This window comes from Patagioenas fasciata, chromosome 20 (genome assembly GCF_037038585.1).
Source record: "Patagioenas fasciata isolate bPatFas1 chromosome 20, bPatFas1.hap1, whole genome shotgun sequence".
In the NCBI taxonomy this organism is placed as follows: Eukaryota; Metazoa; Chordata; class Aves; order Columbiformes; family Columbidae; genus Patagioenas; species Patagioenas fasciata.
Window position 1 is genome coordinate 5,303,915 of NC_092539.1, and position 17,913 is coordinate 5,321,827.

General features: G+C 43.8%; 1 protein-coding gene across 1 annotated transcript in view; it reads right to left on the reverse strand.

Moving 5' to 3' along the window:
• The window catches only part of BRINP1 (BMP/retinoic acid inducible neural specific 1), an 88,451-nt gene that overhangs the window by 26,991 nt on the left and 43,547 nt on the right, over positions 1-17,913 (reverse strand). Inside the window, exon 3 of the mRNA XM_065854066.2 lies at positions 4,777-4,967. Coding sequence (XP_065710138.1) covers positions 4,777-4,967 — 191 coding nt within the window. The remainder of the gene's footprint in view (positions 1-4,776; positions 4,968-17,913) is intronic.

Consider the following 17,913-nt stretch of genomic DNA (forward strand, 5'->3'; position numbering starts at 1 on the left):
AGTTCTCCCTGACCTGATTTCTAGAAGGAGCAATTGATGATTTAAGCTGCAAATAGGACATCGGTACGTAGGTGAGTACAGAGGACAAACAAATGCTAGTTCTACCTCTCTAGCTTGTAGTGACCACATAAAAGGGAAAGGGCAGGGGGCTGAGTGAAGAACAGCAATCAGAGGAAAGAGAAATTGGGAACATTAAGTTAAACCAACCACCCTTACTCCTTTTTTTATTCCCCTCTCCTAGAGTCTCATTTAGTGAGCTTAAGTGGAAAGTGAAAAATACTGTGCAAGATAAGGTATAACAGGTGATTTCAAGCCAGTAATCACAGCAAATCTGGGAGTGAAGTAGTTAAGACCTGATAGCACCAAACATCCTAAACATTAGCAGAAACCTGCATCTAACAAAAGATATATGAAAAGGACACAAAGCTGAGAAGTAATATTTACCTGAAAGTTCAATTTGTGCTGCATGAGCCAGATTAAAATCCTGTTCATTCTTAACATAAAGCTGGCATTATAGGAATAAAAAGGTAGAATATCACCATGGATTCTTAACGTCTGAAGTTCTGATTTTTAAAAATGAAGAAAATATATACTCAGGGTAAGAATGTGCCATTTCTACATAGCTCTTTTAATGAGAAAAATAGTGCTTTTTCTGATTGGATAGATGCATCGCTGATGAATACATTGCCTCCGGCAACGATAGCATGGTCAAAGAAGAAAAAAACCACCACCAGATTTTAGGTCAAGAAATATTTCCCTTTTCAGCATTTTTGCCCTCCCCCCCACCTCGGCTTTTTTAAAAAGAGATCAAGCTCTTTTCTTAAAAATTCATATTAGTTGAAATCATTCAATTTCTCCAAATAATTTATTTTAATGCACACATGCAAAAAACCAAACAAAACCAAATAAAACCACAACAACTCAAAACAAAACAAACAAACAAAGCCCTCCCTTTTGCTTTCCCTGGAAGTTTTCCAGCTTTTATCCGGAAGCCAAATACCTAAAAACAAACCAAAAATATTCTGGCTGAAAATCAAGATAGTTTCATTGGATTTCAGTTTTTCAAGCAATTGATATGCTGAATGTTGAGCCTTTGGCTTTGGTATGAAAGATGGAGGTTTCTGGTAGAAAGAAGATGCTTTTCATCAAAAGAATTGATCAGTTGAAATCTTTTAATTGGCTTCACTGGAGCTAAGTGGAGAAGTTTGGCACGTAAAACTTAGTCGCTTTAATATTTTGTTAAAAATAACATGCTATCTTTTGACAGTGATCAAAGTTACTGTAGTAACAATATCATCATTGTCACTTCTCACAAAAACACCTTCCCCAGAAAATGACCAGCTTTGATTTCCTATATCACCGTTAACATTATTCTGTGTTGAGACCCTAGCAGGGATCAAGGCTCTGTCACATCAAGCTCCATCCACACAAACAGCAGAAAGACGGTTCCGGTCCCCGAGGACTTGAAACCCACGTATCCGATGAGACACAACAGGTGTACACAACAAACAGCCAAAGCACAAGGCAATAAGATGACTGTGATTAGTGCGAGAAAAGCAATCACCGCACACCAGACACCTGGCCGCTGTCACTGCGCTTTCAGGTGTCATCTTCAAGGTGGGTTTTACAGTTTTACAGCTGAAGGAAGGACAGACTTTGGGAATTTTTGCAAGGCAACTCATTCGCCTGCATGGCATTAGCCAAGAGGCTTGGGGTAAATTGGCAAGTGTTTGTTTTGAGCCAAAAGTTTTGTATCTCTCATGTAACAGAAATATTTACCAGCATGGAGACACAGCGAATATAAATGATGTTTTGCCTCCATTTCACAAGGCTGTGAAAGGGGAGGGAAGACCCAAGATAATTCTCCCCTTAGCTGCGGTTCTTAGAGGAACCTGTGGGATCCAGGTATCAACTCTTCAGTTCCACCAGTAACTGGAAGAAACCCCAGCTTTTTGTGGAAAAATATCATGCCACCTTTTAACAGGCAAGGTGCAAAAATCAGAACCTTTTCAGTCCAGACCAGTTAGTTTCAGCAGAGGAATGCTGAGATTGGAGATCACTCGGACAGAGAGCAACAACGCTGGTTTCTTTCACCAGGAGCTCCACCTTTAGCTTTGAGTCCTCAAACATGAAGCAGGCAAAGAGCAGCTGAGATGGCTCCTTGACATCAGACAGAAGAAATCTGTGCTCTAGGGCAATGGAGATCACTGATTTCCCCACAAAAACTGTCATTTTTCCTCCCTGAGATGTTTGGACCCCTCCACTGGGAGGAGGATGAAGAAAACAGGAAAGTAAAGCCCAAGGTATTTGATGATATTGAGGATATTTGATTGTCCCGAGGGACAAATACTGTCCCAATGACTGAAGGGTGCTGAGTAGAAATAATGTAGCTGACAACCTGTTCTGTGTACATGTGTGCAGACCTGGAAAAGCACAGCATCCCCATAGAGAGTGTGCACAAGAAAGCAACTCTTAGATCAAGAGAGGTTAATAGACTTTTGCTGCATTATTAAGTCTTAATTTCTCATTTATTAAGCAGATGCTATATCCAAAGTTGTCTTTCCTTCAGGGCTTTCCCTGCAAATTGGCTCTCAGCTCTGTGTGCTCCATCCTGGAGCATGGATGCCCTCAAAATGACCCTTTGCCAATCCCTTTGTCAGAACTAAACTGGAGCAGAGCTGGTTTTTATTAGGCTCCTGGGGGACCCAGCCGCTCTGTAGGTTGAAAGGCACCAGAGCTGTTCCCCATGTGGCCAGGTGTGAAAATAGCTGCCGCATTCAGGTGGGCTGGCCTGATCCATCACCCGGCCCCTGGGGTCCGTGCAACAGCTGGCATTTAAAAGCCAAACAATTTCCTGTGTGCTTGTCACTTGTTTGCAACCTAATAAGACATCAGGCTAAGTTTACAAACCACTGTAAATCCAAAGCAGAATTCTTGTAACTTTTCTGAGATCTGAGGCCTTGGGAGAGCAAGGATACCAGGACATGTCTGCTTTTATATCCCAGTGGTCTTGTTTAGCCCACAGACCACAATTAGAGTCTGTCCTCCTTGCATAATGCATGCCCAGCTACATCTACATTTTTTCTGGGACTGCCATTACCAAGATAAATCCTTCTTTTCTCCCCCACCATTGCTCACCATGCTCCAGGCTGATGGAGCATTTAGTACTCTTCTCCAACACCGGTTCTCATTACAAGCCTCTGCATATTTAAAATTGTTGCGTTGTAAAATCAGGAGAAGAAACAAGCCACTGTGAATAATTCACAACCTCACCCAGGCAAAATTAAAAATATATTTTACCAAAGGTCCTTCTCATTTTTGATTTCCACAGACATGAGTGGCAAGAAGAAAAAGTCATATCGATGGAAAGAAAAGTAAATCCACAAAACCAACTCTCAACACCTTACTGGACTTTTACTTGGCTGGCTTGGGCTCTGTAAAATATGATCCTGAAAAGTGATTTCCTCAGTAAAAAATGAGTTTCTTTGTGCAGACTTCATTAAGGACTGATGCAGACAGTCACTCCTACCTGCTTTCTCTCACATTTCTTGCTGATGGAGCAGACAGTTTGAATGCCTGGACTGGAATAGCAGCCTGAGGTTCTTTGAAGGACTTTTGCCACACAAGAGGCCATTTGACTTCAATGGAACCATGCCAATTTACCTGCCACCTAATTTGTGCATGAATCATATGCACACATCTAATCTCATCTACATCTCATCCAAGCGTCTGCAGAATGCTTTGAGAACAGACAGATGGCCAGAAATTCCTCAAAGTTCACTACAAACTTCACAATGTGTCAACACTGGAGGTCAGGTACATTAGAAGGAGCAATGACAACAAACTCTACTAAAATTAAAACCCTTTACCACCACACAATCGCTCTTACAGATAATCTTTCTCAAAAGAAAGGCATTTAAATGCATGCTCCAAAGGGGTAAAAGATGGCAAAAATGGTACAAGAAAGGGTGGCAAAAAACAAAAACAAAACAGCAACAAATACCAGAAGAGCTGCTGATTTCCAACTTCCCCCGTGCCCCCATTTTCAATGCTCAGAGTTTGAAATTATGCAGCACCAATAGCAGTGCATGCACATGGATAAATGCCCCTACAGTCCTCTGTCTTATGGCATCACTGACATATTCTGCTTGCACATGCGAACCTCTCTGCAGTCCTTGCAGATACACCTTGAATTTTACTTAACTACTGTTTTTTCAGAAGTCTACTCCATGTTACTGCTTTCACTTTGCATTCAGCACAGGCCTTTCTGTCCATCGCTTCCCCTGCTACCCAGCTCCTTGAACTCCCTTTTCCTGCAGCTCTTTAAAATTCCTCTAGTTCTAGCAAGAAAGGACGGGTTTTTTTCCCCCTCTGCATTTGGTTTCATTCTGAAAAAATAAAAAGAAGGCTCAACACCCTCTAGTGTCAAATCAAGGACAGGGGCACAGAAATGACAGACAGGCTCCCCAACCAAATGGAGCATGTTTATCTTGACGCACACCGGTACCCACATGGTTGTCGGAGAAGAACAGGTGCTCACGTATCACAGACGCCGAACTCACACACCTTGTGCTGTGAATTCATTTGCAAAGGCTATTTGTACTCCGGGGGTTTTCACACCATCTGACAAGGAGATGAGGTTCAGCTGGGGGAGCTGCAGCCTGGCTCTGCACTACCGACCAGCCTCCATGCAACACGACCAGGGTTTGCAGGTGCTCTCCAGCACCTTCACCACCCCACCACCCATACCAAAAACCACCCCAGGTTGCCACCTACCTCCCAGGGTGGCAGAGATGAGGATGTGGGTGCCGTATTTTTTGATGATGGTATCGATGAACTGCTGCGTGGTGGGTCTCCTGCCCAGGAGGCGGATGCTCCTCTGAAACTCAGGCATCAGGGGCAGTGGATTGTGGAGCAGGTCCCTCCGCTCGATGGCTGTGTTCCTCACCTTCCAACGGGCAAACTCCCTGTGAGACAGCACAGGAATACAACAAGGGTGAGGCTTCAAGTCCGAAGGGGCAGAGAGAGCCACCGAGGGCAGGGAAGGAGGCTGGTGAAGGGGACAATCCTGTCGGACATCCCCACATGGATACACATGTGAAGCCACAAGGCTGGACAGAAGGGAAAGGGGAGGAGAAAAGGAAAAGTGAGACATTACTGTACAATAATGACACATGTTAAGGATCAGGGGCTGAGCTGATGAGGCAGCTTGGGAGGCTCCAGATGTGTCTGGCAGAGGCTGCATTTCCCTACAAAGAAATCAGGCTGGTCCTTTCACCCTCACACACACTTCGGGGTCTTACATCTCTCCATAAAGCAGCAAATTCTGGTTTCTGTCAGCAAAAGAGCCAGTCAGTTAGACAAACTGTAGAGCTAGACCAGTCGATCATTGCTGTATCCACCTGTCCGCAATCTTCCTGGAACGCTTTTGCAAAGCGAGGCTGAAGGAAACACACTTTCTCCAAACATATTAATCTTTCAGCATCAGGAGCAAAAGACCCTTTGAAAAAGATCACTTTGAAAAACAATATGCTTGATAAACCATCTAAAAGGATTGATTCAGAGGCCATGATGAAAATGGAGGCTTGGGTTTTTATTTTTTTATTTTCTTTATTTTTTTAAAACCTATGAAGTGATTTCCAAATCCCTTCTTTTAAACTGATAGCAACTGGAAAAAAATAAAGTTAATGTTTGCAAAAGCAGCTCTTTATTGCAGATATCCATTTTGAAATGACACAAAGGGAAATGCCTTGAGAAAAACCTTGCACACCTGCCATCTAAAAATCAGGCCTCTGTAATACATCACTAGTGAAGCACCTAAAAGATGAGAAACCTATTAATGTCCTTTGAAAAATATTGAGCAAGGCCTTCTTAAAAGGAAAGGATATTATTTATAACTGCTCTCCTACAATGCACCTGCACTATCTTAAGGTATCTCTCAGATAATCAAGTCACAATCTTCTCTGTCACTTTCCATTCACTTATTCCTGTAACTTGTGTTTAAGACAAAAATTTCATTTAAATAATAGGAGTGACAATACCTGGCACTGATGCAGCACTTTCTATCAGTGTGTGTCAACCAGCACCGGCAAGCCCACTTTGCTCATAGAGAACCTGATGTGCAGACAGATTTAGGAGATGCTGCAAGTCAGTTGCAAAGCAAGGATCACAAACCAGATTTTGTTTTTCCCCAAGGTTGATTCTACTCCCAGTCCACTTTAAGTGTGTTAGGTTATTTTACTTAATGCAATTATGCTTGCATTTATTTTGATTGCAGCCCATCACAGCACCCCAGGCTGCCTAACAGCACTTGCATTCATTAAAACAGCGAAGTGCCAGCTTTTTACTTCAAAATACCTCCTTACACCTGAGGTAATGCCCCATTTGTCGCTCCTAGGCTTTCACAAGCCAAGTAAAAACGCTAAATCAGAACACCCCTCTAACCACATTCTAAGAGTCATTAGTGTCAAACCTTGAAATCCACAGAAACATTGGTCTTTGCTAGAAAAACCTGTCAAAAGGTCAAACAAACCCAACCCAAAAAAACCCCCATCTTAATACCAGGAGTGGAGGAAACAGACCATTGACTCCAAAGATGTCTGCAGATAAGTCCAATACCAATGTCCATGTATTCCCTGTATGGACTAGAAGAGGTTTTTTGCTCTGCTGTCCCAGAATAACATAAAAGTCCAGTACTTAGTATCTTCGGAGGTACTATGTGAAATGGAGACAAAGCATCATTTATATCTGCTGTGTCACCATTCATTCAGTAGACAAACCCTTGGCAGAACCCACATCTAAAACTTTATAGTGGATGTGGATTTCCACTCAGTTCTTGCCTAAACCATCCCTCCCCAGGGCTTCCTGCTCCTAGGGCGTATCATTGAGGAGAAAGCCCAGTTCTATTATACTCTCCAAACGCTTGGTTGTGTGGCTTTCGTAGCTGATGAGAAAAGCTGAACAAATACGTTATGATGAATAATTTATGCAACTAGCTTAGATGTTTATCTTCTGCTCATAGAATATCCATGAGCCAGTTGCAATTCCCTCTAATTTATGCATTATTTGAATTTACTCAGTGACATTTCTCAAGCTTTTTTTAAGGTTTTGCATAATATTTGGCTGCATTCTTTCTTTGCATGTTGTTGATTGGTTGGGATTGGTCATTAAATGATGTGGTATTGTTAAGCTTCCTGATTAATGACCACAAATACGTTTTAAACTTGGCTTCCCCAGCTCCAGAATATTTTACATTGAAACTAACTCTTTAAATACTAGCAGTCTCCCATGCAACCTATAGAACTGTGTGCTGTAATATGCACCTGAGGCCAAGATTATGGTACAATTTTGGAAAATAGACTCAACACTAATGGACATGCCTAGTGAAATCACTTAGAATTATTGAAGTGATTAAAAAAATAATAAATATATATATATACATATATATTCGCAATGAACAGTATAGCTCCAGCCTTAGGGAATTATCCAACCTGTAACTCCTGAAATTAATGAAGAAACACCTCCAAGGACATGTTTCCTATTAGCTTTCAGTACTAGACTTATTGGCATTTTCCGCAGAAGATGCTATTGACCAAAACTGAATCCACGGCACTGGACTAGATAAGCAAACTCACCACTGAATCTTTGAATCTGTGAGTCTTTGGAGGATCTACAAAGGCCTTGCATTTGTGGATGATGTGTGCAAAAGGGCACTGAAATCTTTTCTCCCAGAAATAATTCTTGGATGCCATTTTACCGACTGTTGCTTCTCAAAAGCATCAGTGACACCACAGTCTCAATGCCACTGCCTGGAAAGCACAGGTGTGGCCTCTCCAGGTCTCAAGTCACTTTATAAAAGAAATATTGTGCTGTTGCTCATTTTCCAAGTGCAAAGACTTGGCCAGGGTTATGGTAGCACCCCATGATACAGCCAGGATTAGTACAGAGTCTTCTGACCCTTGGGGAAATCCTGAGCAAGGACCTGAACTTCTGCCAGTGGGGAAGCTTTTAAGGGATTCGCAAAGAATGATAAACCTCTTAGCAAGGAGGGAGAAGAGCCTGGATCCCTGATGCAGAGACGGGATAAGGAGAAACTATGACCTAACGTCTGAGTAGTGCTGGAGAGGCACTTGTTTGTGCTCTAATGTCTCGCCAGCACAGACAGCCCTAATGTGGAGCATACCCAGGAAAATGCCTGCCAGGTCAGAGGAGGGAATCTGCTCTCTAATGTCTGCTGAAAGCACTGAAGAGCCTCCTCATCTGATGGCTGGAAGGGGTAGGAAGTGCTAATGTCTAAAGGGGGAGGGAGGCGAGAGAAAATAGAACGATGAAGTACCTCCTCGGGGAGGCAGACGCATATTTCAGGCCTTCCACCCTGTCACAGTAAGGGGATGCATTTTATTTGTATGTGGTTATATCTGAGAAAATATTTGCCCCTTCAGAGTTTGCATTAATGAGCTCACCATCAAGGCCACCACGTCAGACAGAGGGAGTCACTGGGGATGTCTCAGTGCTTATTAGCACTATGACCCATCTAGGGAAACAAAAAAAGGGGGAAAAGTGCTGAAATCAGAAGTCTGGAGTGGGTACATTACCCAGACCCCCCACTGCACCAGCAGACAGGATGGGAGAATCCAAGGGCATGAGCATCTCTAGCCTGGCAGAGGAGTCTGAAAGAGAGAGGCCATCAGAACAAATAAAATCCCCCATCTTCAAATGGTCAAGACAAGAAAAAGACATTAAGTGAAGAAAGAAGTTCAGTACAGACCTCAGGGGCTGGTGCTTGAGACCAAAAAGAAATTAAATGCATTAAGCAATGATCGAGACAAAGTCTGTTTGAAAAAGGAAAAAAAGCGGTGCAGGAAGACACTGAACAAAGCTGATAACTATCATGCTAACTAGAATACCCCAACTGGTCCTGCTGCTGGATCTATCGGCTGCAGGGCAGTTGGTCCATCCCACTCGTGGTGCACACGCAACAAACAGGACCAGCCCCACAATCATCAAGACAAACATTTCTGGACACCCCTATGTATGTTGCAAAGAAGTGTTATTAGCTGCTGGAGTGAGTGTGATCCAAAACAGACAGATTTTAGTCCCTGCCCAGGTATAAACAAATTTTGTGTCAGCATCAGGAACATAGCCCAAAGTCCTCCAGAATCCTCTCAGATGCTCCTACACCACAGCAGTTGGTTTGGGGGTTCTGTTTTGTTTTGTGTTTTGTCTCAGCCTAATTGTTCCTATCATGGGCTACCCAAAGTAATAGCTATCTTAAATCCTCAGGGCGATATCTCTTCCAGGTTTCTGTGAGCCCTTGACTCTGCAAACAATGCCATGGGGACGGGATCCGAGCACGACAACAGCACTATAATGCTTATCTTTTACTGTCAGATGTGGCTTAATGTGAGTCTGCAGAGGGTATCTGTGATTATGGTGGGGTCAGTGATGTTTTATTTCTAGTCTGTGCCCTCAAAATGCCAGACAGCCCCAGGCTGGGCAGTGCACTGTTCCTTCAGCCCTTTCCTCTGCAGCTTGGCCTCTTTGTCTAGGCCAGCATGAAGAAGTCACTCTTCAAAGCTGAGCTTTTCAAGGGACCTATAAGAGTTAGTTTCCTGTGAGGGTTTGGCACTCAGCCCCCCTAATCTATTTAAGAAAACTCCAGTCCATACATTCAAACTAGTTTCAAATTAAACAGAGCTCTGCCACTTAAAGAGAAAAAAACCCACAAAAATCTAATACCAAAGGAATATGAAAAAGAAATCACTTAAGCTGAAAGCCTGACAGCATTTTGCATAACAACTAGGCAAGCAGACAGGCTGACATATGACAGCTGGCAGGTGAATATGACAAATAAATTGACTATTGATCTATTGATAAATGCTGTGCTGTCTGCAGCAGTTTTATTCCTAAAGGGGCATTTACCTGGATAGGACTGAACCCAAGGAGAAGACCATCACTGTCTGCATCATTCACAAGAATCATATGGCAGAATTAAAACAGCACTCTTAGACTACTTACTCCTTCACCTGTCTCCACAGGACAGTGGAAGAAGCTTCTGTTGTTTTTCCCTTGGTCTGCATTTTGCCATGTACGTGGTGTTGGTTGAGGTGTCTGAAACCTCAATTAACCCTCCCTTTTTGAGCACCATTTCAGTTTGTTAGATTTTCCTGTTATAAGCAGAGTTTTGTTTTCAATTCTCTGTTATTTTTTCTGAAAAGTTTTAAATTGTTACAGGATTAAAAACTTGGAAGTTTATGGCTTGCCTTTTTTGTTTTTTTGTAGAAGGAGGGTTGGATAAATAATAGGTCCAGAATGACAGGACATTTGCAAGAAGCAAAAAGAAAGAAAATTACTTAGCAGTATTTCATGTGACCTTGAAAGTATCTTGGTAAACACATTGTTCCAGCACCAAATTAAAACCCAGTCAGACAGACATGACTGTGTCTTGTGTTCTCTGTTAGGGTGGGACTACATTTGGGTCACTTTGGAGGCAACATGTAATTGTGGGGTACTGAAAGGATTGATTTGTTTAAAAAAAGATGAAGCTAGGATAAATTTATTACTAGGAAGTCAAAGCAGAGTGATTCAGCAAGGTAAGTACAAGTTAAAAGGTCATTAAATTTGTTCATTATTAAGTTTGCTTATTATTAAATTTGACCATAGACAGGACGTGGCTATGATTCCTAGCTCAGACTTCAAATATAAACATAGCTACCATTACAGTAATATAATCACAAGCAAACACAGCTGAGTAGGTTATTACCCCTTCAACCTGAACAGGGTCACCTTTGAGTTACACACAACTAACAGGTAATAACTTCTAAACTTCTGCAAAGAGTCAGCTCACCAGCTACCTTCATCTATTGATCTGTTCCCATATTTCACCTGAGCCAACTTCTACAATTCCCTTTCATCACACGCATCAGGTTACAGCACAAACTGTTTGTGGGACATTTATTCCCCTCAACTTTCCCCATGATGTCCTTTGCACAGATTTAATGCAAACAGCACCCACCTTGGGCACTTAAACATACCCATTTCAACACCAGCCTACTTAAGCCTCATCCACCCTGGAGACTTGCTTGTAAACAGTTTCCATTACTGTTAACACCATTTCAGCTGTTTTCAGCATTGGGATGATGGCACTTCTAAGCCACTACCATTTACACAGTGGTTGATACTCGCTGCCAGAAGCCAGAGTGACATCTCTGCAAGAGCTCCCAGCGTTGTTAACACTGCAGCTTAAACATTATCAACAATAGAAATGAAACAGCAACTGAGCAGAACACTTCCTAAAAATTTACCTAAACCAGCCATAGTTTATTAAGCTACTGAGGAAGATGTTCTAACAAGCTGTGGGGTCTTGTGTTCCAAGCACTGGAATGTACAATATAGAGACACCCAATCCTTGCTTCATTTCTTGAAGATACAGGTGTGTGGACTATAGGCTTTTTCTCCCCCTTATTTTAGCTGTAGCAAGCTGATCACCTCAGCTCCAAGCTTTGCTCTTTACTTATGATTCACAGTTAACTCATATGAAAAAACACATGAAAAATGTGGACTTGAACCTAAATTTCTCATGCTACCTGGCTGCTGCGCTACTGGCAACTTAAGCACAGCATTTGCCAATACTGGGAAAGTGAGTATTGGGAATTTAGCCTTGTCTTTTTTTCCTCAAAAAGCACAAAATCTTCTCCAACGCAGCATGCAACCATGTTGCAAAACTTGAACTGTTGTCAGAAGATGGACCCATCACCTCCCTCTGGTCAGTTGTGCTATTCACTTGGTAAGGCTCAAGTTCACCTTGTCAGGAGGAGGCGTTTAAATACAAAGCCTCTCCTGCCTTCTACATCCAGCAGCATCCTCAGGACAGTCCTGTCACAGCCACCTGGGCACAGGTACCAGCTTGTGGGCTCAGCAAGAGCAGGTGGTGGTGGGTCAGCTGTCCCCTCTCACCCACCACCTTGTCCCTGAGTCATTCTCAGCTGATGGAGACACCAGTGATGGTGCTGGTGGGCGGCTTGGATGCCTAAAGACAGCCAGTTGGCAAAGCCACCTGTTTCCATCAGAGATCTTTTGCTGCAGGCCAGTTGAGGGGCTTTTGTTCAGGTTTAGTGAAGAGAGTCCATGCCCTTCCTTGCCAGGGAATATCCTTCAGATGGAAGGAGATAGAGATTATGTAGGGAAATCCTGACTTGCAGAGATGCAACAATCACTACTCGGTCCTAAAGGAGTACCTACATCCAACACATGGCCACCAGCCTCAGAGTAACCCAGGAGATTTGATGAGGACTAGCATTCTTCATCACCCACGCCATCGCAAGGGGTCTTGAAGAAAGCATTCACAAGTCCATGGTGGAGGTGCAAGAGCTGGGGCTCAACAGCCCTTTGGTTTCTAAGCTGTGCTGATGCCTTCAGGCCACTTGACAAGGGTTGTTCTTTTAACAGTGACACCCAGCAAGCAGAGACACACACAGTGGCCGCACGCAGAGACTGTCCCCTCTCAGTACAGGATTCAGATGGTAACTGGGCTTGAAATCACTAGCGAAGGGCACAAGGTAAGAGGTGAGGGACTAAAACAAAAAAATAGGCTGCCAGAGCATAGCTGCAGTAAAATTCAAGCCATCCACAATCAGAGACATTAGTGTTTTGTTCAAGATTAAAAAAAAAAAAAAATCCACAACCAACCTGTCCCAAAAAGCCCGTGACATTGCAGAATTACAGTAAAACTGAAGAAATTTTCTCTAGGAAAAAGGTGACCCATTTCCTCAGACTACATCTCTCTTCAGCAAAACATAAATCTGAACACAAACTGAGAAAGCCTTGAACATTCCCTGGTTGCTCCAAAACCTCATTTCATCAAAAATCAGTTTTCATGTATTTAATTTTCATTCCTAGTCATGCCACTTCAAACTCAGACATGTTTTGATGGAGGAAATAAAGAGACTACAATAAAATAAAAATTCACAAACTCCTGAATACAGACCATCTTTCTGCATGCTGCAAAGTGGCCTGCAATAAAAAGACAACTACGCTTTTTCTGCAACATTTCATAAAGGAAAAGCTTTATTTTTGTCCTGCCCTATCCAGGGAACAGGGACTAATGAATCCAAAAGTTTTTGTTTTCTGGGAGCTGTCTGTGAAGCACTTGGTTATTCAGGTATGTGCTTTGCAATTTCCCAATCACGAGCCACATTTCCTTTAGCTGTTATTTGTGACTTTGGTACATAGATCTCAAAGCATTTGTAAAGAAATATGTCACTATAGACAGAGAAACTAAGGCAGCAAGAGATGAACAACTTTTCCAAGGAAAAGATCCAGCACAACCATGACCAAAATTAACCCAGATCTAGAGGCCGGCCAAAGGATTTCACCAGCAAGGGCTAAAGTAGATGGTGGGGTCATCGTCATCTACAAAGTAATAGGACCCCAAAGGCTGTCAAATCAATCTAATGAAACACAAACCATGCTGATTGCCGACTCTCTCGTGTTCAAATCAGCAAAGAAAAATGTGCCAGATGGTTTGCAAGAGAATGTTGAAGACATCTAATGCCTCCAGCAACACCAGGCTGTACCCCTTTGGGTTGTCCCTGTATCCCTTCGGATTGTCCCTGCCTGAAATCCTGCAGTTTTATAAATATACCATAGCCAGATGATACAGGAGACTGTTTTAGTGGAAAAGGCCCAGCAGAGTGCTGCCTTAGCTCACTGAGCATGGTGTAGGGAAGGACTTCACAGAAATACTGGTACATGCAAACTGCCCAGCAGCATACACAGAGCCACATAATCACCTGTTCACACAAATAATTTAATTCAGCTACAAAGCAAAATCCACTCGCATCCTAAGGTCCAGATGTGAGGTTCAGCTCTTGGAGACACTGAGAGCAAAAGCTCCTCAACTTCAGTGTAGGAACCATCCAGCCCCACATACAGGGACAATCTCAAAGCCCAGTGGGTCTCTGGGCTGTGAGCTTCAAAATTCCAGGTTTGGGACAGAGGCTGGAGCTGAGCCCTGTATGCAAAGGACACAGTCCCCGCTCCTGAATGCAAAGCTCTCTCATGTAGGACAGGATAAGCCCAGCTGCAAAGATTTATAGCCTCACCATTCATGATCTGTTTAGGGGGAAATAGAAGTCAGCTGTATGGGGAGGTGTGGATTTTTATTTTCCTCTTTTTCTTTCTTTCTGTTCTTTCATAAGGGCTCTTATATCTCAAATTTTCATTTTGCCTTGGCAAGTATTTGCTATGTGCTTCTATCGTGGCTCGCGAATCCTTTGCTGAGTCTGAGTGGCAGCTTCTACGAGGTTGATTCTTTCCCTTTTGCCTGTGCTGCCTTCTTTCACTATAGTCTTTTTGGATTGTGCTGAGTTAAAGTCAGGCTCTGTCTGAGGCAAGGTATTGGACACTTAGTTTGAGAGGACCAGATGCCACAGAAAAGCTGAAGAGAAAACTGCTCCTCATGGCAGTTTCAGGAGGTGAGGACTGGGCAAAGCAAAAGCACCAGCTCCTATGCCAGCTAAACCAATGCATAGGGGTGAATAAGGGTTTATGTGCTATTGCACAGCTGAGCTTCTGCTCAGAAATAATGAACTGGACTCCAGAATTTCGAAGCACATGTATATGTATATATTTATCTACTGAACAAAATAACAATATCTGCCACGCTTTTTATTTGCCTTCTGGGTTTCGAAATTTAAAGACTCATATTTTCTGACTTTTCTTTGCAATCCTAAAAGGCAGCCTAGTCTTATTTTTTTAAATGGAAGTTGTGAGTTATACAATAATATGACTTGAGCTTGGAGTGCTTAAAGAAGACAGGAAAAAAAACAGTATGAATCCCCCAACTCGTACGAGTACTGGAGGGAACAACTAAAAAAAATCTGTGCAGGCTGGCAGGGAGCTGGTCCCAACCTTTCCTGGTACTGGAAACCTCACAAGTCCCAGTGCCTGAGCAAGTGTCAGGAAGCAAGGGGGCAGGTCAAAGTCTGCTCCTTGTTGTGGGCTGGCCAGTGATGGGCTGGGTAGTTACCCCCTGGGTACAGCCTGACCCTCTCGTGGACCAGGGCAAGCTGCCAGGGGCGTTGAGCTGCTGCTCAGACCAGCAGGATGCTTTTTAGCTCTCCCCTCCACACCAAGGCACCCATTTTCCTTCTTTCTCCTGCTCTTTGGTCTAATTCCTTCCCCTCTTCATGCTTCCCAGCCCTTTTTTTCTTTTTTATTTTCTCTCTCCCAGCTGTTGCATTGTGCTGAGCGGTACAGATTTAGGGTCCTACAGATCGCATTCTTGCGGCAGGACATAGAACCTGATGTAAACTTCAACTCGTTCAGGGAAGGGCTGTTGCAAGGCTGGTGGGGGGGAGAGAGGCATCCTAAAACTGCCTCCGGTGGGAGGAATCAATTATACGGTCCTGTGCAAGAGCATCACCCAGAGGTCTCCACAGTAAGTGCATGTTTATCTCAAACTCCGTCTCTGCAGCAGACCTGTCCCTGTTCCTCTCACTGTTACTCACAAAGCTCAGCTGCTGGCGAATTTGCTGATCTCTGAATAGCAGAAGCAGCAGCACCATAGCGAGGTGTCTTTTTTGCAGCTCTGATATTGCTCCTGTTTTAACTTAACTCCCAGCAGGAGATGTCCTGGGTATTCCCACTTCCCTGTGCCTCATCCCCTTGACTGCCCATCTCCTCCTACCCCCAATATCCTGGTGTTTGGAAGGGCAGGTGGTGCCTGTATTTAAAGCCTCAATCTTCCTGGCCACTGAACCGTTACGAGCCGCGCACTCATCAGCAACGCCGAGTCTCACTGACTGATTGTTTTCTGATTCTGTTTGGCATTTTATCCTGGCTGCATAGAAAACTTATTATAAAATCATGTTTGTGTTCCATAGATTATATCTGTGGCTCACTGCGGCGGGACTACAAAGCATGACAGAGTCGGAGGGGCTCGGCTGATGAACGCCCTGCCAAGGTGACAGGGGCCAAGCTGCAGTGCAGTCACCGTGTTGGCAGAGATGAAAATAGAAGCCCCTTGACTAGCCCCCAGGTTATCCTGGGGGTAGTTTAGCTGTTGCAATTCTCCTGACCACATCTGTGCCACACGCCACAAATAAATGCTCTAAACACAGCTTAGTTTTATATTAGATGACTGCAACAGTCACTGTTGCTATTAAAAATCTGTTAGTCTTTCCCCCAGATAGCCCCAGGCTAGAGCTTGCCATCCAGTCACACCTGTACCAAGCCCAACAGCCTGTGGTAGAACTAGAGAGAATTATTATTAAGGTTTTCTGTTTTTACTTGGGTTCTGGGAGCAGCCAAGGCCTGGGAGATGCAGTCTGCAAAGAGACCACCCGTACTGTAATTCTTCAAATGGCAAAACGCTGTGCCTGGCAGAATCTGTGACCCTGGAGGATCCTTTTAATCCTGTGTTCCTTGGGTTGCAATACCAGATGCTAAAGCCTTTCTGTCCTTCCACCATTATCGATGTGAGCCACAAAAACTGGTGGCCAGTGAGATCGGCTAAGCATGGCAGCACAAGAAGAGACGCTCTGCATTGTGTATGCCACAAAAATAAAGCAAACCCTTTTCTACCTGTGCTTTTCCCACCTTTCTCCTAGCTGCATCTCCTGAATGCCTCCCAGCAATGCACAGGGCAGCATGACCAGGGTCTAACTGGTGACATTCAACCTTTCTCCCCTTGGCCTCTCTCCTGGGTAGAGCTAAACACATGGATTAGTGTTTCATCAACTGCTTCACACAAACAGTCCCAAACCAGGAAAGGTGTCCACAGGAAAAGGTCAAGCACGAAAACAATCACCTCTAGAGAAGCAACTAGACAAGGCTTGTTGGAGAGGTGGAAAAACGTTACAGCCTCCCTCTCTCCAGTGTTGTTTCTGGGTTTTAAAACATGCATTTCAGGAGGGGGCTCCTCTGTTTTCCCCATCGCTGAGCACAGACAGATCTGCTGGATTCTTCCACCCACTTCCACTGTTCATCTAACAGCAAGTGGTCCCACTTCATCCACATGTTGTAGATGCTGGTAGTGCAAGAGGCTTCAAATCAGTGGGGCTGGCCATCTGGAACAGCCTTCATCTATCTCTCCATCTCATCAACACTGTTCCATTTCAGTCTTGGCTGAAATGATATCTTTTTTTCTCTCCTCCCTTGCCCGTGACTCTCTCATTTTCTCCCTCATACTGTCTCTGCTGCTATTTATGATTTATCCTCTGCAACTGTCCTATTTAATGCTGCAAAATGGTTGAGAAGATGGTTTCTGTGGTTGGTGGTATAGAAAGCAGAGGGATCCTGTCATTTACCCATCACAATGGAGCTGATTAAACACATCCCAGCATCGTGGGAGATGGAAATCTCACCCAGCGCCCTGAACTCTCTGTTGCCCAATACAATCAGGGGCATAGTGTGAAATGGCCACAGTGCCTTGGAAGAGCTGTCAAGGAGATCTTACAGGGACTTCTGGCTAAAAGAAACAGCCTTCAGGATCAGACTGAGGGCTTCTCTCCTCGCAGTGAGCTCAGGGTATCACCTTACGGCAAAAGGACCAAATGTCCTTTCCTGGAGAAACATCTTGGGATGTTTCACATGTCATCATATAGTCTTCATCCAGAGTGGAGAACACTCTCAAGAGCTCGCAGGTCCTACGGTCTCACTATTTCTGGAAACCCTGGGATCTGCAAGAGTCAGACCAGCCAAACACGATGAGTCTGTGAGGCTTCTTCCTACATTGGCATTTTTTATCACGCAAATGCCACGCTGCAGCTGGTTCTGGGAAGGCCTCTGCCCACACACTAAATAAATTCTGGTGTGGTGCGCTGCTTCTCTATGGAAACCGTACCCTGCATGTCTCTCTATAGGATTTTTCTCATTTCAGGCTCCATAATAAATTAACGAGAAGATGTTTTC